Raw genomic sequence first — 26,133 nt, forward strand, 5'->3', positions numbered from 1 at the left:
ACAAAATGAGAAAACATTTGAAATACAGCATGGCTTGGACCAAGTAAATCAGTATGTTTTGCATCATCTCACACGATGAACTTTGTGTAAGTGAATCTTCTTTTAGTGGGAATAGATCCTTACAGTTCTGGAGCCAAGGAATCAAGTCAGCTCCATAGTGAACAGTTTGACCTGCTCTGATAGAAGAGTTAGACATACATGTTAAATCACAGCTTTGATAACAGTGTGCCCTTGCAAAGGCCTAATAGAGAAACTGCACCATGAAAAGCCTAATGGAATGTTATTTAAAGTACATAAGAAATCTTTTACAGACCCAGCATACTAAGTAAGGACAGAGTAGCAGAGTCTAAAGGCTGTGTTTTCAGCTTATACCTCACATGTAGCTTTTGTTCATTTATTCTTTGGAGTAAACAAGCATACAGTTTGTGCTGTTGCATTTCTGGAACGATGAGAGTGGTGATAAGTCTTATTTTAGAGACATTATTTTTGCATCAGTGAGGCCACAAAAGATGTTTCATGTAGTTGCTCTAAATAGGATGGGCATTATTTTGCTCCTGTTTGAATGTAGCAAAAGCCCCCTAAAGGCTTGGCATTGAAATGTGAAATTCTATTACTGATTTAGGTTTCTGAGTTATAAAGTACAAGCTAGACCTGTGTGGTTTGTATTTCAACTGATGTGTACCAGTTGCAATATATCCACTCACAACAAATTGAAGCTAAACCGGCAGCTTCATCTTACCCATTTTAAATCGTGTTACATTTTGGTCCTTGTTTGTATCAGAGTAACCTAAAATGTCCCATTGTTAGTCCAGCTGCCTGGTTGCCCGCAAGTTCTTTCCCCGTGGGAGATTTTCATCTGGCCTGCAACACGTGTTCTGACTTTGTATCAGAACTGCCAGTGCTCTTCTAGTTAATCCTTCGGAACCATGTGAAGAGACAGCTGAAGGCCTTCCTGAGCAGTGAAGAGTATTTCTTAGTAGTCCCATGCTTCTTGATCTGGTATCAAAAACCTTGCAGAAGGTTTTCACAATAAATTTTTTCTTGTTATATTTATCCTGGTTTGGGATTTCAGCAAGATGAAAGGGAAATTCAGGCATGTTTTGTATTATTTCTCCTCTCATCTTCCCAAATACTTCTTGCTTTCTAGATCAGATTCAAGCCCAATCATTTAAATTTCAGCTGTGCATCTGAGTTTTTTCCTGTTGGAGTTGTACCTTGGAGTGGCATGAGTAGATAAAGTTTAAGGCTTTGTTGGAAAGGCAAAATAGAAACAAAATTGTGATCTCTCTCTGTCAGTAAACATTTGTAATAATCAGCACAAAATGTTCCCTTTGACTCAGAATAAAAATAAACAAAGGTTAGCAAGTAGGCAACACAAATTAGGATTTTTTTAAGTGACTGTGCTATTGGTTTGTATATATGTGCTAATATTCATCAGTTCAGCTACCAGCTCTTAGATGAATGAGTTGCTTACCTGTTTAAAAATAAAAATAACCCTAGGAGTGATTTTAACAGCTTTTCACTTTCTTCCACGTTTGATAATTTGAAAGTTTCTGTGTGAACTGTAAGTGATGTTCTAAATAGTTCAGAACCTTCAGTGATTAATAAAGTGTGTGTCTCTAGTAAATAAATCTCTAGTATTGCCTGATTATTTTTTAGTAAATTGGCATAACACATTGTTATTAATGCCTTTCAATCCATGCAAGTGCCATTACTCAGTAGAAGAAAAAAAATTAAATGTATGTCTAAGTTTGTAAAGTTTGATAGTCAGATGTGTCTAACAGACAAAAACATATTTGTTCTTGCAAGGGTCTTTTAATGTAAGGTGGCAGATAGCTAATGATGGAATGCTAAATAGCTTTTGCATGTTTTCAAGATTGCAGCTGTGTTCTTGCCAAGATAGACACTTGCCAACTTTCCCTAAATTTATGGACAGAAAATGGCTTCTGCACTCCCAAATTTCCCAGCTGAGGATACTCTTAGAACATCATTATGCATTTTTTTATTTGCAATAGAGGTTTTCTTATGCAGACTACTTCATCTTGCAACATGTGGTGTGCTAAACCGTCCATAGTGTCATGGATTTAGTAGCAATCATTGAGAAATGTGTCTTCTTACCTTCTCAAGGTGCTTTGGCTCTTTTGGTGGTTATTTGTTTTTTTGTCAATGCATTTTTTCAGTTTTGTGAAACTTTCTTACATTTTACTCTTGCCTGTTATTCTTGAAGACTGGATGAGCTATTAGAATGATCTCGAGAAGCATGAACAGGATAACTATGTACTTCATGAGCCAAATGGGCTTGAGAGTTCTGGGTCTCTTCTGTCCTTTCCATTGAGTGTCTCTGTACAAATGTGAAAACGGTGCCATGCAAAGTGCAGATTTCTGTGCCAAACAGCCTAAGAGATTTAGTCCAATGATAAGCTGTTTTGCACAGACTGAGTATTCTTTTTTTTTACAGTTGGCTCTGATGACTACTGTGCATTTTCTGACTCTTAAGGTTTACCTTGCTGTTCATTGCTTTCAGCCGTATATTCTTCATGACATGGTCAGATATTGTTGTAAATTAAAGCATCCAACAGAAGTCTTTGTAATAAAGTATGGGAAGTACATGTCTGTCCTGATTTCATCCAGTCAAATGGTAGCTCTGTGGCTGTGTACTAAACCACAAGCTGGCAGTCATACAGCCCAAGGGCTGCTTAAGGTATCTCAGGGGCAGTCTTAGAAGCTGTAAGAGTAGCAGGTAGGTGAGATGAAAAAATAACCTGAGGGTTGGTCAGTCTGTTTGCATATTTAGGACTAGGCAGTGATGTGGTTCTCCCTTGCAGCAAGACTGTTTTAGCAAAGAAGTTGTTAGGCAGCATTTTGCAGGTGTTTACCAAATACATCCATCATTGGAAGTGAAGTACTGGCACTTGCAAGACCATACTTGGCTTGATCAACATGTCAGTTGGTAAGAAGGAGAATATATCCACTCACATGAGCAGCCCAGTCATATCAAGGCTCCAGCAGCCTCTTGCACGTCTGTGATTTGCAAGGTTCTCAGTCTAATATACTCCTTACATGGATTCTTTCTTTCCAACATCAAACTGATAATAGATTAGTTGATGTGAAAGTTATTTTGGTTGCCAAGAAGCAGTTGCTGTTTTCCACTGAGTTTAAGGGCAGGCATACTTTTGCCTGGCTTACCAAGTACGGGTGATCTTTTATAAAGCTCTGGTTTAGTTTTGCATTCTCAACATGTTGATGATCATTGCAGGTTTGGAGCTTGGAGTGTGAGGGTGGACCCAGCTACAGTAGCAGATAGGAAGTAGTAGTTCTGATTGCAAGACTTGCTCAAAATCTGCATTGTTATGCTAACATAAGGGACTGCAATTTTTCTATTCCGTATTTATGCTTTAGGTCAGCAAGACCATTAAAAGTACTCTGTAATCAGACCAGGTGGAAAAAAGTAATTTTCCTAACTCTGTGTATCTTTACAGTACATTTCAGGAAAATAAGACCTTAGAATGCCAGAATGGAAGTCAGAAGTAGTAAAGTACCTGTACTGCAGTTTTGTGCTATCTACAGGTTTTATGTGGCCTTACATTTCCCATTTTTCTCTTTGTGCACACTTAGCAGAGTGCTTGAATATCGGGGCTTTACCATATTTCCATTATGCCTCTCAACTTTCAAGACCTAGTGCTTTAGCACACAACTAAAATTTGAGAGGGGTGTGGTGTGATGCTTTAAAGGTTACTAAGTTTGATACAGTTCAAGCAGTATGTTGGGTGACTTGCTGCTAAAACCAGAACAGTGCATTTTGTTGCATATATTCATTGCCTACAGTAAATTTAATAAACCTGTTCAGGATTGTCTGGAGTGTCTGTGACTCAAATACTTGCCTTGAAAGACCAAGGTATAGCCATGTATTTGCATGTAGTTGTAATTTTATCTGTGATTGAAATGTGCAAAGGTGAATTGCAATAAAAGCTTCCCGTGTTAAATGTTGATATTTTCTGGAATTCTCTGATGGTGGACTAGCCACTAAAACATGAACTTTGGATTTATCTAATATCTGAATTTATTTATGCTTAAGAGTTCCCTTTCATTCAAATGAAAACAGTATTTTCCCTACAGCTGTCATGTAGGTAAGTGGAGCTGTGTCAGGGAGCAGCATGGTCAACAATGGTGTAGAGTGTGGAGTTCTGGGTGGAAGGAATGCTAGAAGTTCAGAGCGAAATGAAAGGCTTGTGGAAGCATCAGAATCACCTGGGATTAAGGGATAGGTATAGTAGATGTTTTGACATACTTCTTCACGTGTGGAAAAGTGAAAACCTACTAAAATTTGAAAGAGCTAATAATTAAGGCTGGTTAAGCTTTCCATTTTGATAAGATGCAGTACTTAGGAATCAATTTTTGATTTTTTGCTAGTTGGGTAACAGTAGCTGTTTCTGAATAAGTGTTAAAACACCGAACAAACCCTTTTCTTAAGGGTTGAATTTCAATAAATCTTACAGTTGGTTCTGTGTGCTAGTATTACTATGTCAGTATTTAAAATAATAAAGGCTAATATGTTGGAAAATCCTGACATGTTTATTATAGGTCCTTTTCAGATATCACTGCTTTTCAGTAGAATTAGTGAACTTCAAGAAGTAGGAAGGGGGACTCTTTAGAAGCTGTTGCAAAAAAGGAATTTCAAATTCTGGCAGGGTAGAAGCATATGTTTCATATCCACCTTTGAAGGGGGATCTAAAAAAGTAATGAGTTAAAGTTCAAAAGTGTATTCCTGTAGCATGCTTTGTTTTCTTTTTTTAATAAAATTTCTCTGTCTGCCAAGAGGATCACAGACATGTTCAGTTGTAAACTTATCTTAGTGTTTTAAAGTAATTGGATCAAGCCCATGGTAGGGGGATTGGAACTAGATGATCTTTAAGGTCCCTTCCAACCCAAACCATTGTGTCATTCTATGAAAAAGGTGTCACAACATCCTTCAACATCGAGGTGTTTTTTTAATTTGTTTTTGTTAATTACAAAGGTGGTGGCAGCTTTAAAAAAAGGCTTTCTTTGTTGAAGTAACATCAATAGCCAGTGCTCCAAGTACTAAAAAAGCCCTTAACTGTGATTATGTGAGGAACACCAAATGGTTTGGTTTGATTTCTTTGAAATTGCATGTGTCCTGGTTTTCAGTTTAGCTGCACCTGCATCTTGCTGCACGTGTATTCCTTCCTGTACCTACTGCTCCTTTGCCACTAGTGGTGGTGGTGAGTGATTGAGAGCTCTCAGGTCCACCCTCCAAACTACAAACAAGGTCACCTATCTAGATCTTTGTGGCCTGTATTAAGAGTTCAAGTGTGGAGTATTAAGAGTTCAAGAAGCATTTGGACAACACTCTCAGGCACATTGTGTGATTCTTGTGGTTGTCCTCTGCAGGGCCAGAAGTTGGACTCAGTGATCCTTATGAGTCCTTTCCAGTTCAGCATGTTTTATGATAAATATGAACACAATTTTTAAAAAGCCCAGTAGACCAGAGGAAAAAAATCACCAGAATTTCAGGGTTTAGGACAATAAAGCAGACTTGGGCTTTCAAATAGCTCATCAGCTTTGATGTGTGAACTGTGATAAACATAAGGCTGCAGTCATTATGTATTCATGGATCCACATAATCTGGCTAATACTAGCTGCTCTGTGTCCTTACAGATGCTCCCCCTCTACAGTTTGGGGGGAAAATACTCTTGTTCAGTCATGTCCATTTTCTCAAAATGAAGTCAGTGTTGAGCTGTGTAGCTTTTCAGTACCATCAGTCCCAGCAGTTGGCAGTGGTCTATGCAGATTCACTAGTGATCTAAAGAAATACCTTTGACCTGTAGTTACCTTCTTACTCTTCCGAGGCAGAACAGTATTTTTGAACAACCCAATACACAGTAATTTCACCTTTTGATCAGTTCACCCATAGAATATTATGTAAACAGTCATAAAACTGCTGATCAATAATTTCTGGGGCTTAGGAGGTTAAGCAAGATGAGAGAAAATAATACAAGATAAAGTTAATTTTGGGTTTTTGCATACTGTTTTTTTAGACAGTAGTCTCATGAACAGTCCGTGACATCAGAGCAACTGGCAGAGTTGAGGAAAAAAATGACCTTTTCATGAACTTCTACAAAGAATGCTAATGAGCCTTGTGTGACCTTCAATGGTAAGTTTAACATTATTAATGTCCTTTACCTGTCCTTGAACCCCTGAATTTATGAAATTCTACAAGTTTCCAGTTTGTTCATCGAAATGTTTGAAGTTTGGTTTAGTTTTAATTTATTTTGAAATATTTTGAGAAACACCTTTAAATCCAAACCCCATAAATAATTGACACAGTATCTGCCTCGTTGCTAGCTAAGAATTTGTGTATGTTAAATTACTCAGGATTCCAGAGAACTTATTTTTCATAGTTTATCAGTTTACACCACTCTCTTGAACTGCAATAGCTGTCTGGAAAAGCTACATCACAATTTATTATCAATGCTTTTTTTCCTTTGCCCACAAGTAAAACATGAAAAGTAGCAGTGTATCTACCTTTTGTAAGGCTTTTTAAGGGTAAGGTATTTTAATGAGAGTATTTACTTTAAACACTAAACCATGTTACATGTGTGACCTGAGGAAAAACTTTTCTGTCTTACTGACTTATAGGTATGGAGTGTCACTAACTTGTAAAGTATTTGATGTATTTAAAATCAAGTTTAGTAAATAAAACTACTCAAGTTTCTCTACATATATTTCAGTTTCTGTCCATGAAACCTCCTTGAGAAGATGGCTGACGTAAGCCTGAAGGAAGCTGCACTAATAGTTGGTGTGGTGGCAGCCTGCTACTGGAACAGTCTCTTTTGTGGGTTTGTTTTTGATGATGTTTCAGCAATTTTGGACAATAAAGATTTGCATCCTTCTACTCCATTAAGAAATCTGTTTCAGAATGACTTCTGGGGCACTCCAATGTCTGAGGTAGGTGGTTTGTGAAACACTTTGAGACATTTAGGAAATTAAAAAAACCTTGCAGAGTGTTTTTACACTTCTTTTCCCTAGTGTGGTTTTAACAGAATAGCTTGGATTTGATGGAATTTGGTGGTGTTAGTTTTTGTTCAATAATATCAGAAACACGTGTAGCTTATATTCTTTCCCTTTGTTCAATAAAAGAGCTGGTAAGAAGATGAAGTGGTGCTTACAGCACACAGCTGCATGATGTTATTTCCTATGTAATTGCAATATCAAAATTGAACAACTCTGACCAATTTCTTTTCTCTTTTCAAATTAGATATTGCCATGAAAGGGCATTTATTTCTGAATGCAACCTGGAAGGAAAAATAACACTTAAACAACAAAGCTTGGGATTAGGATATTGATTCCTTTAAATTTATTTAAGTATATATATATATATATATATATATATATATATATATATATATATATATGTATGTAGATATGAATTCAGAGTTTCTGATTTGTAATCATATAGAGTGGCTGTGTATTATCTGAAAAGCTGCATTGGCATTGAAGCTCTTGATAAACATTGTTAAATGGCAATAGCTAAAGGATTTTGATACCATTTTAAAAGTCACACATGGTGTTATTGCTGAGCAAATGAATAAAAATTCTCTTCCATTCATACATTCTCTGCTTATCAAGGCATTCCACTTTATAATCTTTTAATCTTTTCTTGTGTTCATAACCTATGGGGTTAGTTCCTTGTGACATACCATTTGCTAGCTCTGTAAATAGACTCTGATACATAATTTTCATATAACCCTGTAACCAAAGCTTCCAGATGCCATTTAGTTCTGTATTCATTGCGGGTTAAAAAGGTAGGAAAAAAGCTTTTTTTTTTTTTTTTTTTTTTTGGGCGACTGATTTTCAAATCTTTGTTTTGAAGGTAGATGCCTGACAGTGGAAGGAGATTTAGGTATGGCTAGGTGTTTAGGAAGGTATTTTGGAGTGAAAGTCATTTTGTAAGTTAGTGGTGACTGATTGTTTTATTTGTTTTCTTTCAGGAGAGGAGTCATAAATCTTATCGTCCCCTTACAGTTCTAACGTTTCGCTTAAACTACTTGTTCAGCGAGTTAAATGCAGTTTCTTACCACTTTCTAAATCTGGTCTTTCATGTGGTGGTTTGCATAGTCTTCCTCAAGGTCTGTAAGCTCTTCCTGGACAGCAGGAGCAGTGTAGTTGCATCCTTGCTCTTTGCAGTGCACCCAATACATACTGAAGCGGTAGGTACAGCTGTGATGTGCTTAATTTGTTTGAACTGTGTTAATTAAACTGTAATTTCATGGTGTTTGTATCTACTTGTATATATATAACTTCAGAAAGTATGATTTTATTTGTACTTAATTTTTCCTTTGCAGTGAGTGGTGGAAGTGACAAATTTCCATGCTCAAGAGTTGTTTTATATTACATGCACCTACTGGAAAATAATTAAAGAAACATGAATTTAGTTACTAAATAATTTAGGCCTCTGCTATTCAAGTTGGCTTTTATGACTTCAGTTTACGTAGACATTTGTGTTCTGTGATGATTCATACAGTATCCTATTTTGCAAATACTATGAATGCCTCTTAATGCATTTCCAGAATCCCTTGTGGCTAATCACCATGCCTGTTCTGTCTGCTTTCTTTCATGTCAGTTGTCTGTCTCAGTGGGATTTTCTCTAGGATTGTTGTTCCTATGCTATAGCCAGCTTAGGCCCAATTCTGTTTAAACCTTCCATTTTTTATCGTATAGCATGCCAGGAGGAAGAAATACATTTCTCTCTTCTTTTCTTTGATTCTGAAGGAATTCTTCACTGCTATTTAAAAAAAAACCAAAAAGTTTTGTTTGTACAAGTTTTCTGATTATATACTTTTTAATGGCTGACCAGGCTTGCAATGTTGTGGAGGAATTGAAGTCTTGTGATCACCATTCATTAGATTTCTTGCTGCCAGAAAATCTGATAAAGCAGATGTCTGGCATTTTCTGCTGTTATTTCTGCTGCCCTTCAATTTGCTTTCCTGGATTTCAGTACACAGGTATTACAAAGCCCTGTCTCTTTCTTTTTTTAAAATAGTATTAGCTTATTTTCAGAAAACTGAAAATGTTCTAATCTTTTACTGCTTTGAAGATTATACCACTTTAGTGAGTGGAAGGAGTTTTTTTGGGTAGGGAAGAGGAGAACAGAGTCTTTTGATTTTAATAAAATGAGAGGGCTTTATGTTCTAATTTTTTGGTCCTGATTTTTTGGGTAAAGAGTTTGCATCTATCTCTTATTCACTAGTAGTACAGATCCCTTTAAGCAATAATTAAGAAACCTACATCTTTGCATTTTGAGCAAATTTTACAGGAATTGAGTTGATAAAGTTGGTTGTTATTTAAGCTACTAATATGTCCTTGCTAGAAGTTAATGGAATGTTTAAAATGAGGAAGTTTGGCACCTAAAAATTCCTGCTTGCTCCAAAGCAGGAAACCCCTGCTTTGGAGAGTTTTAAAGGAGTTTGCACCAACCCCTTTAAAAACTTGGATAAAGTATGAGTTAAAAAAATTAAAATTCGTTATTTAATTTGGTTTTCTGGTTCTTTGAAAAACCATGCTTTAAATTGCCGAATTTGGCTTTACCTCTTTGTAGTAGATGTGACAGGATCTTTGCAGCAGCGCTAGCAAGTTTCCAGTGACTTAGGTTAGTGGCTCACAGGTTAGATCAGCCAGTGTAATTTTATCACTTCAACTCCAAATTTCAGTGATTCTTTATTATGATTGAACTTTCAGATTCCGCCCCAAATAGCAAGTAGCACAGATGCTTTTAGTGCTGTGCCATCAGAATTAGTAAGAAGTACCGTGCTAATCCTACAGCCCGTTGTGTAACAGGAGCTCATTGTGTAAGGCAGAGCGTGTGTAAGGCCTGGTGTCGGCCACGTGAGGGCGCTCCAACACAAGGATCGCTACAACCTGGGGCTGGCTGCAAACACCGCCAAACGCAATTCTCGTTCAGTCCCCCTGCTGTCGTACCCCGGTACTCACTGAAGAGTTAGATAAGGGCTTGCTTCCTTCTTACCCTCACCTCTTTCAATGTGTATAAAGAACAAATGGAAGTTTCCTTACACAGAAAAGAGGAAATAATAATGAGATGTATGTTAGGACTAGGATTTTTGGATTTTTATATATTTTATAAGTATAATTGAAAGGTATTTGGTCTTAATTCCTTTAAATTAATCTCTTACTTGTTAATCACCTGTACAGGAGTTTGAAACAGCAGATACAATACATAAATATTTCAACCCTTTGCCTATCTTAAGATAAACAGTTTTTTCCTGGAAAAGTTATCAGAGCGGGATAAGTAGAAGATAATTTTCTGCTTGAGTTGAAAAGGAAGCTAGGCTCTTGCAGTGATATCTGTTTTTCTGAGGAAGGCGTTTTTAGGACATGAGTTGAATAACAGCCCCATAGATTCATCTGTCCTTATCTTTACAATTCAAGTTCAGTCTTGCTAACTGCTTTGCTACTGTTCTGGCCAGAAGTATGTAAACCACCTTTATAACTACAGGATGTCAACTAACGTCGTGAGTGCTGGAATTTTCTCTCATAAGTCACGTTTGTATCCAGAAATAGAACCTCTCTTTTGTTGGCAGTCAACTGTGGAGGCACACCAACATGCTTTATTAATGTTCTCTTTCAACTGATCTACAGATAAAGTTCTCTTTAATGTCTTAATACTAGACAATTTTGGATTCCAGACCAAGAATCTTTGAAACATCTTAAGATATTTTGGAAACAAATACTTAGATGCTCTTCAAAATATTAACACAAACTTTAGTGTCTTACCAATGGTGAAACATGCTCTCTCTGTGCGTGATTCAGTGAGTCCTTTGGTAAACATACTGTAGTCCTAAGAGAAATACTAGAGCATGATTTCAGATTCCGATTAGAATGCTTTTCTTTACACTGTGACCTTGGGTACTGAGTTACTTTCTCATTTTATGCTGTGCTGGATCAATCGTGCTTGACCAAGAATGTACTAGCAATAAAACTTTCTAGCTGGGTCCAGATAGAAAAACGTCAGTTTTCAGCATTGTCATAGTTAAATCATGAGCTATGCAGTTTCCTTAGCTAAATACGACCATCTGCCTCAGGACAACGTGCTATTTTTCAGCCACGTTACTTGTAAAAATTTGGAAGCAGTCAGAGGCACTACAGAAGAGGACAAGTGAGGAAGAATGGTGGTCCTAGAAGGTGCTGTAGGCAGCACTGCGGCTACTGCAATAGCCATGAGCATAGTGACGTGTCTTCCATAGCTGAGTGTGGGTTTCACTTCAGCATTTTTTGAAAACAGTTTTTGACATGGGAATGAGTGTATTTCTTTGGGGATTCTGAAACAACCCTTTGCCATATGCATTTTAACACTTCTCTGAATTTCATAAAATCCACTCCTCTCTGTCTCATCAAGGGAAGAGAGGTTGTGATTGAACACTGAGGCAGAAATGTTGAGTACCTCAGCCTTCTCCTTGTCCATTGTTATCAGTTTTTTCAGTACTGTTGGTGTGGGGAGGTACACCTCTGACATTCCTTTTCTGGTTAACCTACCTGTAGAAGCCTTTCTTGTTATTCTTTATGTCCCTTGCCATGTTCAGTTCCAGCTTTGCCTGGGCCTTCCACACTCCATCTCTGCACAGCTGAGCTTTGTCCCAAGTTGCCAGTCCTCGCTTCCTCTGCCTAGACATTTGCTTCTTTCACTTTAGTTTGACCAACAGTTCTCTACTCAACAACACTGACCTCTTACTTTCCTTACCCAATTTCTTGCTCCTGGGGATTGGTAACTCCTGTGTTCTATGGAATACTTCCTTGGAGATCTGCTATCTACATAATAATAAATATCTAGTAACATATAAATGGCATACCTAGATTATTAATAAAAACTCAATAAATGCTATCTTAAAATATCAAATAACAATAAATACTTAATAATAATTAAGGTTTTTCTTCTATTATTTTTCAGGTAACTGGAGTTGTGGGCAGAGCAGAGCTTTTATCATCTATTTTTTTCCTAGCTGCTTTTTTGTCATATACAAAGTCTAAAGGTCCGGATAATACCATAGGTAAATGACTGACAAATAGAGATATAATTCAGTTGCTTTACCACTGATAAAAATGCTCTTAAAACCATAATAGAGGTGAACTGGTTATTCAGCAAGTGTGTACCAAAACTCCTTCAGAGCTAAGATACCCATATAATACTACTTTCCATTATAAATTGCATTTTTTTCCCCAAGACTTAGGCATTTCTTTCATGCCTTCTTAGTTTATAGCACCTACCCTAGGATATTCTTGCACTGACTTTTATTACTGCAATTTAAGTGGAATTGTGCTGAGGTGCCTGAGATGGTCAGTCACAAGTAAACTCCAAAGTTTCAGTGCGGATAAAGGAGGCTTCCATCTTTGCCAGAGTCATATTGACATAGTGAGAAGCCATGACTCCCTATAAAGTATTCCATTTGAAAAAGTGCTCCGGTGATTTAGGAAATACTGATATATTTTGTTTTACTTATTATAAATTAGTCTTTTACCCTTCATTTATTTTATTCAGTTTAAGGGAGGCAATTTTAATATTGGTGTGTGTGTATTGTTTTCTGTAGAGTAAAAGTGGTCATCTTTCATAAGACATTACATATACTCAAAATATTTACAGAACATAGCATATTCAGATGTGAGGAGTCAAAGGCTTCACTTTTTGAAGTAATTTACTTTATTAAATGTGGTTTTTGTAAGATGGAACATTTTCAATAATATCTTCTTTATTTGCAGTGTGGACACCAATTGCAGTGACTGTATTTCTAGTAGCTGTTGCAACACTGTGTAAAGAACAAGGAATAACAGTGGTGGGGATATGCTGTGTGTATGAAGTCTTTATTGCTCAAGGGGTAAGCTGTTGAAAAATAAAGTGGATTTCTGTTATGAGACATTAAGTACTTTGAAGCATCATATTTGGCACTGATCTTTCTCAGTTAAGGTTAACTCAATAGTTCTGGTACATTTTTCAGATTTTTTGAGTCAATTAGTTTTTGGCAGTTAACAGTGAGGGAATCAAATAATTTCCAGGTTGTCCTTTATGTGCCATGCAGAGATGTTAGCAAATATACTCAGTAAGACTTGACAGGTCTTAATGGAAGCCTTTGGTTTTAGCTGACTGAGATTTGCAAATCCTAACTTGTAACAGTCTTGATTAAAGTTTGAGGTGCATGAAGATGGAGGATTATTTGGTTTTAATCCCGGTAGTAAAAATAGAGAACATATTATATACAAATTCATTTCATCATTTTCTATTGAGTAATCAAATACTTTAGAGTAGTCCTATTTGAATAACTAATATTCTTAAGGAATTTGTTGTTCTAAGAATACTGTTATCTGATATATTTCATTTTAAGCATTGATAAGCCTTTAAATTAATAGTGACTTTTCCTTAAAGAAACAAGATTCTCCTGCAATTCAATAATTCTAGACTTTTCAATAACCAAAATAAATTCAAAATTAAAATTTAGCATTCCATATTTTAAGAAGATTTTACCGTTATTTCTTAATTGCTTGCAGAAAATTTTGCCAAAAATGCGCCAATAAAAGCCAAAAGATTGTCGATCCTGGGGACACATAATCAAGGCCGAAATAGCAGAATCACATAGATGTCTTAGTAACTATTGCCTTTGCAGGTCTAGTGAATTAAAATACAATTTTCTAGCTGGATTTTTAAGGAAATCACCAGTACGTGACTGGTTTTCAGCCCACTCTTCCTTTCTTCTAGTAACTTTTGATCTGATCTTCAGTTTCACTGAAGTTTAACAAGATTGTGTAAGTCATTTGAGTAGGAAAGATAAAATGCAAACTGAGACTTTTGAAAGCACAGGTGTCATATGAACTTAGATTTTTACCCATCCTCAAAAACTTTTCAGTTTCTCTAGTTTAGCCAGCCGGTATATGTGAATCAATAAATCATCACCAGCAGAAGTCATGAAGACAAAGGGAAAAAGGTACACTGAGAAGAAATTAGCTTATGTAACAGGAAACTGTGCAAGGTTATGATGTTCATGAGGCAAGGAGGGATGACTTACTGCAGTAGTGGCATAACATAGAAAGCCAGGGCTAATCAGGAAGCAAATTGTATTTCTGTCATTCATAAGGAATTTTGTTTATAGGGCAAGTTTTCAGAGGGGCTGATAATTCTGCAAATAGTGATTTTTCTTCTTGAGAGTTCCTTTCATGGTTTTGATTCATTTGTTCAAGCCTCTGAACATGGTACAATTTTTTGATCTGTCAGCACAAAATAGCTATGGGTGTACAGGTTCAGCTGTGATAGTGTTAGCAAGAATACTTGACTAGTTTATTAGAATGTAGACCTGATTTTGGGAACTTATCATGAAGGTACTAAGCTGAATTAATTAACTGTTGGGAGTAGATGTTTACAGAAAAAACTGAGGAAAAAAGTATTAGGTAGCTCATATTTATCTGAGGAACTAATGAGTATTCTCTGTGATTATAAACCATTTTTTAATTTGCAGTACACCTTGCCAGCATTATTGGACACAGCTGTACAGATTCTTCGAGGAAAGGGCAGTATTCCTTTCTCTATGCTCCAAACACTGTTGAAGCTCATAGTCCTAATGTTCAGTACACTCCTGCTTGTAGTTGTCAGAGTCCAGGTTATCCAGTCTCAGCTTCCAGTGTTTACAAGGTAATAGTAAAGTGTTTCTTATTTACAGTTGTTTATAAATAAGATGTGACTTAATGAAGTCGGAATGAAATAGCCAAAAATATATGAACTTAAGTGTTATTCACCTGCTTCAATATTAGTATTCAGTGTCTGTACAATATTGCATTTTTTGTGAAGTTGCTAAATTATATATTTCAGCAACTGTTGAATAAAATGTTCAAAATACTGAGCTGTCTTGGCAGGCAGCCATTTAAAAAAGTTTACAGTTGATCGTTTCTCTTAATAATTCAGAAATTAAATGTCTTATTGCTTAAATATTTTTATTGTCTCTTTATTTGAACCTTATCTGATTTGAACCTTATCTTACCTTTATCCAAACCTCTTAAATTTTTCCTCTTCTACATACAGAATATATTTTACATTTTATGTATGTACTATGCAGAAACCATTGTTGTCTTCAGATAGACTGCTTGAAGATATATATGAAGGATGTTAGAACTGAAAGACTAATTTATCTTGAGCTTGAGCAATGTAGAAACACAAGAATCTAGAACTGTCCCTGGAAAGTTGAGACGAACTATTAAAAACATGAACAAGGACCACTGAACTCAACTTGAGATGTAAATCATTCTGTTTCTTCAAACTTATGTTGATTATATCCCAAAACAGTTTCATAAACATGGAGGAGGCTCTGTCCCTCTCTTCAGTGAATCACTGTGCATGGTTTCACACCTGACAAATGCAGGAAGAGTAGGATATTTTATGTCTGTAATTAGTAGTTCTAGCTATCACTCTAAAGTTTGCAACAAAGTGAATCAACATCATATCTTTCTTCATTAAAAGCTCCTTTTTCTCCTTTCTTTTGCTTTAGGTTTGATAACCCAGCCGCTGTTAGTCCATCCCCAGCGAGACAGCTGACTTTCAACTACCTCCTCCCTGTAAATGCTTGGCTTCTTCTCAATCCCTCAGAATTATGCTGCGACTGGACAATGGGAACTATTCCTCTTGTGGAGTCTTTGTTAGATGTTAGAAATATTGCCACCCTTACCTTCTTTTGCTTTCTGGGATCTTTGATGGTCTTCAGTCTCCGATACCCCGGAGATTCCTCCAAGACAGTATTGATGGTATGAATGATGCCCTGGTTTTGTCCTTTTGTTAAGAGCATGTGGCTCAGGTTGTATGGTCAGATGTGTAATCTGCTGTGAGCCAGAGATACTATGTGTATCTAGCCTTTTAGGCTAGAGTGAACACATAAGAGGAAAATTGTCTGCTGACAAAACTGCTAAATTGCAATTAAGTATGTGATTCTGTTAGAGATGAGAATAAATATGCCCCTTGTTAGGTATTTGTAAACTGTATTGCAGCCTTTCTCAGATATTCAGAGCTCAACTGGCACATGGTGGCTTTCAATAGAATTTAAATTTTTCAAGGACCAGAATGCATTTTCATCCTGCAAGCTGTCTACTTTGTTTAAATGCCAGTAGTCATGATGTGTATTTAGCAAAAGATTTGATTTTCTTTCTCATAGGTGTAAAAGAAAGGACATATTTTTGCATTTAGGAATAAGTTTCCACTTTTGTTATTGTTGTTTTTCTTCTCAAGTTGTTTTCATATTATGAAAAACTAATTTTGTCAAGCTGTAAGATCAGTTCCTGTGTCTGTTCAGTATTGTATATGATCTTAAAACTGAGATGGATTAATAGAAAAGAATATTTTGGAAGAAATGGGAAGGATCAAAGGAGCTGGTATTTTTGAAAAAAACAGTCATCAATTATTGATTCCATTGCAAATTTTTGCAAGGTGAATGATAACCTGATACCATACTTTTTTATTAGTTCAGCGATGAAGTTATGCGTACAAAAAAACTGCATGCATTTATCTTAGTCTGCTTCAGAAATAATGCATTTTTTAGTATGTTAATCAGCAAACAGAAGTTTCAGATGAGTGGTAATATTTATGCATAACCTAAGATTTAAGTAGTTCTTTGCTAAGCAGCTGACAAATTTTGATGCACTTCTAAAAGACCTAGCATTATAGGTCTGACTCATATGTTTTCTTCTTGTCTTGTCACTGGAGCAAGGCAATATATTTCCCTAGAAGACCAGTGAAATGATATCAGTGAAATGATATCTAGACCAGTGAAAATGATATCTAGTATTGCTGATGAAATTTCTTGTCTTGAATTTGGAAACTGTGTATGAAGAGAAGAAATTATTTATATAGTAAATGTGCAAGGTGACATGCTTGGAAAATAAGTGCCCGGCACTTCAAGTATGCAGAGTAGTTGCATTTTCCTCCTTATATAAGCTGAGGCATAAGTTTTTCTCTACTTCACTGTTAGCACGAAAAATGTGTGTTGGGTGTGGTTCACTTTTTTTATAGGACAGCTCCTGAATATTAAGGCTGTTTATTTCCCTGCATTTCTGTTTATTCCCTACCTGGTGAAGTTCACAAGAGGAAAGGGTTAATGGATTTTTTAGCATACGTTGGTGTAAGTCAATTAGGTTTTGTTTGAGGGTGGTATTTTTATATGTGTTTTTGTTATTTCAAGTGGGTTTTATAGGAAGGATTTTCTGAGGTCATTCACTCGGGCGTGCAAGCCTCAATGTCACCTGACACAGTATAGTCCTGGTTTAATGCAAGTTGTTTTCCTTTAATCTATACCTGTGCTGTGTATATAACTTTCAATATTATGCTGATTTTCTTCAGCATTGAAGTGCCTGGAAGCCGATTTCATATGAAATGGGAATGCAGTATTTTATATTAAATATTAATTGTTATGTGCTACAAAATGAAGCTATACGATAGGCCAAAGCCATTGATATCCCCCGAGTAATCAATGTATTCTGTATGTTGCAAGGCTCTGTTGTGGTTTTGTTTTCATGGAGCTTAATGAAATGCTGTGGATCAGCAGCTGGGCTGTGTTAATGATCCATGTGCATATTCTTGAAATATCCTTGAAATACGACACAAAATCTTACTTATAAATCAGTGTTGCATTTTTATATATGTAATCCTGGGTTGATTTTCAAAATGGATTATTTAACTGTTTTTGCATAGAAGAGGCAGTTAATGTCATGCTTAACTTTAACAGCCAGTTGTATTTAAAGTTTCTAGGAAATTCCTCTTTCTTCAAAGAAAAAATCCATTTCTGTAGATTTGTTTTTATGGGGTTTTTTGTAACTTGAAGGCCAGATATTTTGAAATAATTATTCATGTCCTTTCTGGAACCAGAGTTTGGAAATCTGCTACTTAACAGTCATTCAGGACTTAAAGCAACTGGTCATGTCCACTTTCTTTGCAACAGATGGATTTCTTTGTCTCTTAATAAACACCATTTTTGATAAGAAGTGAGTCCGCAACCTAAGAACTACAATTGTGCAGTTCTTAAGTTCATCGTAATTTCAGATATTTTGGGGTACTCTTAGCACTCTGTCCAAAAACTGCTGTTTATTCAGTGACTGACTCTGATTTTGTTATTCACATTTCTTACAGAAACGCACAACAGACTCTATTGTATTGTAAAAATTGCTGCTTTATGCCTCAAATAAGCTGATACAAATTTTTAATTGTCAGATAATGTCCAAGGTTTTACACTGTCTTGTTTCTGTATCTGGAACTCTTACTAAAATTGTTTTGAATTTAATTAATGTGTTTATTTGTGCTCTTTTTGTAGTATAGTAAAGCAAATATACTTCCAAGCCCTTAAGTAAGGAATAGAATAAATTGCAGGTTACTATTTGCTATATTCAATGTGAAACAGATCTGAATATTAAAAAAAGAAAAGACCGAATATCTACTATTTATGTCTGGTTTTATGGGAATATTTTTGTAATTTTTAACTTGTTTCTTGGGTACAGCTTGTCACTGCCAATATCTTGATTACTAATGTTGTTTGCATTTCCTTTCTAGGCTCTCTGCTTAATAGTGCTACCATTCATTCCTGCATCAAACCTGTTTTTTCCTGTTGGATTTGTAGTAGCAGAGCGAGTGTTATATGTTCCTAGCATGGGATTCTGCATTTTAGTAGCACATGGATGGAAGAAATTATCAAATAAAAGGTAAATAAATTCATACTGATAAAAGCTCTAATGGGAAAGCTTGCATAGCCATAAATATGGTTATCCTCTGTGAAAATAATTGATGAGTGTAAATCAAAACTGGTTTAACTTTATTCAAAGTTGATTACTGACTGAAGTTTATACAGTGCATGTGAGTCAGCCAGTTAAAGTTGCTGAAAATTTAATCAGCAAAAAATTAAATTTTCAGAAATGTCATGCTAGGAATAGATATCAGCCATTCAGTATTTTTTAAACAAAACAGTTCTTTGGTTAACAATTTCTCCTTAAAAATGGTGCTTTAAAAGCATATTTTGTACACACTTTTTTGTTTTCTGATATCTTTTGCATTGACTTGGACATACCTCCCACTGATGCTTTCCCTTAGCCCAGTGGTGTCCTAATTCCAGTTCAGACAAATGGAAAGGCAGAAATTTGCAGTCTGTGTTGTCTGCTATTGTTAGAGATGAGGCCTTGCAGTAAAATTTACACTAACTGGTGCTGCTGAAGCTGACAGCACTGGATAATGAGAAATTAGTGATATATTGTGGGAGTGTGGATTTCTCACAAATCCCACTACAAGGCAGTAAAAATAGAAGTGATGTGAAAGAAAGAAAGGAACCAGGAGAGGATGGCTGGGGAGAAAAATTAGGCAGCTAGTGTCATTTACTACAAAAATATTGGAAATCAGTTCTCTAAAATGAGAAAGAAAAGGTTCCTTGCTTTAGAAATATATTGAAAGAAGAATTCTTATAAGCCTGATGGGTTTACAGATTACTGTATATGACAGTTCTTATTAATCACATTGGTAGCATTTTAGAATTACTCTCTTAATTTAATAGTTTCCCTTTTTTAATATTTTTAAAACCAAACGTGGTAGACAAAACATGCATTTTGTTTATCTTAGAAGTGGATGGGGAAAAACCCTTGCAGTTTTTAGTAAACTCTTGTGAAATAGGTGGTAGAGTGAACAACTGTTCTGTAAGTCAAATGTGAGAAATAGTGGTTAAGGGTGAACACCTGTATGTCCACTCCAGAATGAGATTTTTTTTAAAACAAATAGTATTCATAATTGTGGGAATGCTATTCAATGTTTGTCATCTTTTTTATAATTAAATTAGAATCCAGAAACCAAATGATCAGCATGTTAATGTGCATGTTTTAGATCTGTTACATTTAAACTCCAGAAAAATAAACTGCACAAAAGGAAGGTTATTCCTGACAAGCTTGTCACAGAGAGTGACCTCTGCCCCAGTTTGCAGCTTTATAAATAAAATTGCTAGAAAAACACTAAAACTTTCTCCTACTTAGATATTCCAGTAGCACTAGGATTATATTTGCTTATGGAAGATTGGGTAGTCTCCACAGACCTCTCCATTAAGGTGTGTTCTGCAGTGTGGGAAAGATTTGCAATGTGTGCAGTAAAGAAAATCTGTGGAATTGTCTGATGTGAAACAAAAGTATGAGAGGATTTTTTAGTTGCATTTTTCATTTTTTAACATTTTGTTAAAAATAGTGTTTTGGAAAACCTCACTTTTTGGCATCATATGTATTGTCCTAAATTACAGATAAGTTTTAAGAGAAGTAAAATTTCTGTGAACATTCTATAAAAATTCTATTATGTTGTGTGAATTGGACTTGTTCTTATTAAGGGACTTGCACGAGCATAGCAACAAAAGCAGATAAACAAAATTAATTTTAGATTGAACATATTTCCTTTCAAACTGGACTGTGCTAATCACAAATGTGGTCCTTGGTTTGCCTTTTACCATATGATATACTTATTCTAATAAAAATTAGAATTGCTGATGTGCTTACAACAAGTCTTTGTTTGTTTTATTTAATAGTGTACTAAGAAAAATTTCTTGGGTTTGTTTGGCTGCGGTGCTGTTCACTCATGCCTTAAAAACACTGCACAGAAACTGGGATTGGGAGTCGGAGTACACTTTGTTTATGTCTGCTTTAAAGGTACCGTATTCTGTTTGGAAAGGATAATGGGAAGTTCTTGTTGCTGTTCTTAAGAAACTGCAGTGGAACATGATAAAAATTGACAAAAACTATGCCTGTTTCAGCACATTAATTTCTATATTGAGAATATTGACATCTAATTAGTTGCTTTTGGGAATGCTTTAAAGGAAGTGTGATGCACACATAGAAATTCATATGCAGAAAATAGATTGGGACAGTGTTCACAGGGGTTATGAGGGGAGAGATGAGAATATTGACTTCATGTTCAGAAGGCTTGATTTATTATTTTATGATATGTATATATTACATTATACTAAAAAGAATAGAAGGAAAGGTTTCCTCAGAAGACTAGCTAAGAATAGAAAAGAATTAATAGAAAGATCTGTGGCTTGGACAGAGAGCCCAAGCTATCTGGTCTGTGGTTGGCCATTAATTGTAAACATTCAAGATGGCCCAATCACAGATCCACCTGATGCATTCCACAGCAGCAGATAACCATTGTTTACATTTTGTTTCTGTGGCCCCAGCTTCTCAGAAGGGAAAAATCCCAAGATAAGATTTTCACAAAAAGATGTTTGCGACAACAGATGATAATTTTTCTTGTGTCAAAGCAGTTGAATTAATTCTCTTGTCTGCATGAAAGCCAGATATGTTTCAGTACACAAATCTACAAAAAGTTTGAGGCATAGAATTATTTCTTCTAAGTTCATATGGCATGATGAGGCAATTTACAAAATACCCCATAGCAGTTAAAATTAATTTTAAGATGATTGGTATTTCTAAGAGCAAATAACTAAAACAAATTGATGTTGCACAACAAGATCAATGTAATCATTCTGTATGTAGTGTTCTGTTTTTCTTTGCATGTAGAAGCTTGATGAAATCTGTCATTTGCAATACATTTTTATGTCTTAAGATATTGTTAAGAGAAACTCAATTGTTAAGTAATTTCAACTTAATACCTTATGCTTTGGTATCTTTTTCTGGGTTTAGGTGAATAAGAACAATGCAAAACTATGGAACAATGTGGGGCATGCATTAGAAAATGAAAAAAATTTTGAAAGAGCTCTGCAGTTTTTCATACAGGCGACACAAGTGCAACCAGGTAAAGCTTTAACTAATTGCCATCTCTTCACTCCTGGTATTTCAGTATACTTTAGCTTACACTAACAGCTTCTCAATGCTCTGTCATGCTTCAACTGTGTTTCAACAAACAAAGTCATATAATAAGTTAATTGATCCAGAGTTTTTGAAAATAAACTAAAAAAGTCTTCCAGAAGTGATTTCTGTCTGTAAAAAGCTGCAAATACTTTGAAAACTATTTCTTGTATGACATTCTTTATGAATTAACTTGAACTGTGATTTCTAATGGAGTATAAATATGGCTTTATTTTTTTATTCAAAACTCAGGAAGTGTGTAAGAAAATTTAAAAATCTTGATAATATTAAAATGCACATTTAATCCATTTTATATATTGTTACAAAAGAAGTTCTAGGTATTACTGAACAATCTTTCCTTTTAGAAGATTAATAAATGACCTTCAATTTATATGCCTCTATTAGAGCAAGAAATTAGATACAGGGAAGTATGATACGACCTTAAACTTCTTACAGTTTTAATTTTACAATCCTTCATTAACCAGTTCCTGGTTAAATTAGTAGCTTCATAATTAAGATGAAAACTGATAGAGTTGTTTTCTTCTTTTAGTGATGGAGATGTTTCATCAGAAACATCTGTGTTTAATTTCATGATACTAAGTGCATGGAAATATTTTAAATTTCATTCTTTCCTTTATTAAGATGATATTGGTGCCCACATGAATGTAGGAAGAACTTACAAGAACCTAAACAAAACAAAAGAAGCTGAAGAATCATATATGATTGCTAAATCATTGATGCCACAGGTAATTAGGTACTTCATCTACCACTGCAGCACAAAACCTCTATTTCTGATACAATTTTTTTTACAAATACAGGTTTTTTTCCTGTTGCTTTGTGTGGCTGTCTACTTTAAAGTTTATCAGTGTTCTTTTAAAAACTATCTATAGGCTGTAAAACTATAAAATAGGCTGTATACTCTTGGCTGTTAGAAAATGCTAACTTGGAACTCTGCTATAAATGTTTTAATTTACATTTTATAATACTGTGTTGTGTTTTGGGGTTTGGGGTTTTTTTTTCTGAAATTGTGGTTGTAAAAGAAAGCAGCAGCCAAAACCTACAGTTTCTAGTAACAATTGGTTTATTTTCACTCACCGCTAATACATTGATGATGACTGAGTTTTTGAGCCCTTCAGAGAAGGCTTAAATACAGCATTGAAGGTTGGAGAAGGTAGCCACAGCAGCAACAAAAAAAAAATTGGCCTGAATATGCTTTTATAAGCATGTGTTTTGTTACCTTTTCTATTTGTTAAATTATATTTATACCTAGGAAAGTTTACTTGTTCAAGCTGATTAGAGTAAAAGATAATAGTATTTTGAAGAATGTGTGAAGGTAATAAAAGCTGTGGTGAAAATGAAACTGGCAACAAAAATGAGCAGCCCATTGAGTAGAAGCATGGCATTTAGTAGTTTGTGAAACACTGTTTCTGTGAAACAGTGGAAAGATTCTAAATGGATAAAGTATAAACAGTACAGCAGTTGCAATGTCATAGCATTTTCATCTCTCCTCACTACTTTTCATTTTCTCTATCAGTTGGCAAATCATTGGCTGTAAAATCTTACTTACACTTTTCTTAGGCTGAAGCGTCATAAAAAGGAATTAAAATGTCTGACAATGTCAGTTTATGCTTTAGGAAATATTTTCATCTGACTGGGGAAAGTTTTGCAAGGTCTGTTTGGTTTCAAATGGCTATCTGCATGAACCAAATTAAGTAGCAGCAGAGCTTAAATGTTGTACAAGTTTTTTATTCTTTATTTCTATGAAAACATAAATAATATTCTGTTTATTTTTGATATGATTTTTCTGGGAAAAAATTACGGTTCTTTGTCATTATCAAAAGCCTACACAATACTGTCCAGTAGTGTCCTAAAATAAATGTAGCAGAGTGAAAAGGAGTTCTGTACTGATCATCTTTCATATTTCTCCTCATCTGTGTTTGGTTAAATGTTGTCTTTGACAGATTATTCCAGGGAAAAAGTATGCAGCAAGAGTTGCTCCTAACCATTTAAATGTTTATATCAATCTTGCAAACTTAATTCGAGCAAACGAATCTCGCCTCGAAGAAGCGGATCAGTTGTATCGACAAGCAATTAGTATGAGGCCGGATTTCAAGCAGGCTTACATCAGCAGGTATATTTTCTAATTTTAGAGATACATATTCTTGAGTAAACTTGTTTGTATTTGTAGTACTATGAATGCTATTTAGTTTGTACAGTTCAATTATCTTCTGAAATTGTTTCATTTCCAAGTGAGAAGATGAAGATTTGGGACAATAATCAATTATTCATTAAAAGCCTGTTCTTTTAAATTCCTCCTTCAAATGGCATATTTCCATGTAGATTCTGTATTCAAACATTGTGTAGAAAGACACTTCCATTAGATTTCTTTATGAATCTCTAACTCTAGTTTCTAACCTCATAGTTTAGTTTGAACTAAAAAGCTTTTGGTTAGTGTGAATCATGGACCTTTCTTTATACTTTCTTGTTAAAGATGGTCCAGAAAACCCAAGTTGTAACTATTTAGTTGATATTATTTCATTTTAGTTAAGAGTAATGTGGATGTGGGTATTGAGGCTTCTGTCCACTGTTTTGTTTGTTGTGATTCCCACTGGGATGTTCAAGGGTGCCTGAACTATAGCTTTGCAGTGTAATTACAGAGCCAAATCAGGCACCCTTGATCAGTTCCTTTTTTGTTCTCGTCCTGCTTATGCAATTGTTTTATACAGGTTTTTGAGATCTGAAAGCTTTAGGAATAGAATGTAAAATAGGGTCTTGTATTGTTTTGTGCTTAAAACTAAATAAAAAACCACTGTTATCTGACCTCTACTGTCTGTAGGAAGACAAACTTTAAAAAAAACCTGTCAATTCTTATATGGGTAACAAGAAAAGTATGGTTCTTCAACAGGGGAGAATTACTTTTAAAAATGAACAAACCTCTGAAAGCCAAGGAGGCTTACCTTAGAGCTCTAGAGCTAGACAGAACCAATGCAGACCTGTGGTACAACTTGGCAATTGTTTACATTGAACTGAAAGATCCAACAGAAGCCCTGAAGAATTTCAACCGAGCTCTAGAACTCAACCCAACGCATAAACTGGCGTTATTCAACTCAGCGCTGCTAATGCAGGAATCTGGTATGTTAATTGTCCTCTCTGTGCCTATTGCATGTTTGCATTTATAGCATCCACACTGTTTAACTTTTTATTAACTCTTTTGTTTTTGGAAAGGAGAAGTACATAGCATCCTTAAAAAAGAAGCTATTTATTATAGCTTTGTTATTTTTTAGTGTATGGAATTTGTGCAGAGTGTACATACACCTTAGCTGATCAGCATCTTTAATCCAAGCACTGTTTTACGATATATCTTACACATATAAAAAATAGTGTTACTGAAACATCTTCAAAATAATACCTGTATAAACTTTAAAGATAGTAGTTAGTAAAATACATTTAATACCTGGTTTGCATTTATAGTGATTGATTTAATTATTGACTCAAAAATCTAGCTTATGTCTCTGGGCTTAAATCCTGCTCTACAAATAGGAATGTTTTCATAGGTTTTTCTGTAATACTGCTAATTAGGATGAATTCAGTTGGATTTTCATGAGTTTGTTTTTTCACATGTATAGCTCTGTGGATAAGGGTGAGTCCTTAGTGAATTAAGGCTGTTGCAGAGAGTATTTGGCCGGTGAGCTGCTAAGATTTGTTTCCCTTTTGTTAAGATGCTAAACTTGCCCCTAAGAAAGATAAAACAGTTGATTGAAGCTGAAGACACTTAATAATTTTCCATCCCTTATCACATTGTAAATTAGGTAGTTCAAGACATGCCTTGTTCCTTTTCTGTAGAAGTACAAGCAGCTTCAAACAAGCAGAAGTATTAACTATTTAGCATTCACTTTTTCATACAAGAAGGTGCAATATTGTTTCAGGAGGTGAAAGAGGGCAGATTAAAGCAGCTCCCCTGTCCTTCAGTAAGTCTGTGTCTGGAATTTGTTGCTAAAATACATTCACTGTACTATTCAGTAAAATAGCACAGACCACAAGCATGTCTAGCTTGACAATCCTGGTACTGTCAGATAAAATTGTTTTACTAAATCCTTTTTAAACTTTGATGCAAATTAAAATATAGGGGTTACAGATTTTATTGTTTTGGTGTTAGAAGATATCTTAGCCTGGCTACATTAGAAGTCACCCTGTGTGTTCTCTGTCTAAACTCTTTCAATCTATCTTTAATAAAATGAGATCTTCCACTCAAAGTTTGCCTCTGTA

The 26,133-nt window shown here is 35.2% G+C and overlaps 1 protein-coding gene across 2 annotated transcripts in view; it reads left to right on the forward strand.

Annotated features, from left to right (window-relative positions):
- The window catches only part of TMTC3 (transmembrane O-mannosyltransferase targeting cadherins 3), a 30,175-nt gene that overhangs the window by 1,490 nt on the left and 2,552 nt on the right, over positions 1–26,133 (forward strand). For both annotated transcript variants that reach the window (XM_054275240.1, XM_054275249.1), the window contains 13 exons: positions 6,057–6,172; positions 6,750–6,966; positions 8,010–8,228; positions 11,981–12,080; positions 12,787–12,902; positions 14,532–14,704; positions 15,555–15,807; positions 18,596–18,744; positions 20,589–20,709; positions 21,703–21,814; positions 22,510–22,613; positions 23,829–23,998; positions 24,773–24,999. In XM_054275240.1, the coding sequence (XP_054131215.1) occupies positions 6,778–6,966; positions 8,010–8,228; positions 11,981–12,080; positions 12,787–12,902; positions 14,532–14,704; positions 15,555–15,807; positions 18,596–18,744; positions 20,589–20,709; positions 21,703–21,814; positions 22,510–22,613; positions 23,829–23,998; positions 24,773–24,999 (1,933 nt within the window). In that variant the 5' untranslated portion in view covers positions 6,057–6,172; positions 6,750–6,777. The remainder of the gene's footprint in view (positions 1–6,056; positions 6,173–6,749; positions 6,967–8,009; positions 8,229–11,980; positions 12,081–12,786; positions 12,903–14,531; positions 14,705–15,554; positions 15,808–18,595; positions 18,745–20,588; positions 20,710–21,702; positions 21,815–22,509; positions 22,614–23,828; positions 23,999–24,772; positions 25,000–26,133) is intronic.

Source organism: Melozone crissalis, unplaced genomic scaffold (assembly GCF_028551555.1).
Source record: "Melozone crissalis strain CALT ecotype California unplaced genomic scaffold, PUWL_Pcris_2 ptg000004l_1, whole genome shotgun sequence".
In the NCBI taxonomy this organism is placed as follows: domain Eukaryota; kingdom Metazoa; phylum Chordata; class Aves; order Passeriformes; family Passerellidae; genus Melozone; species Melozone crissalis.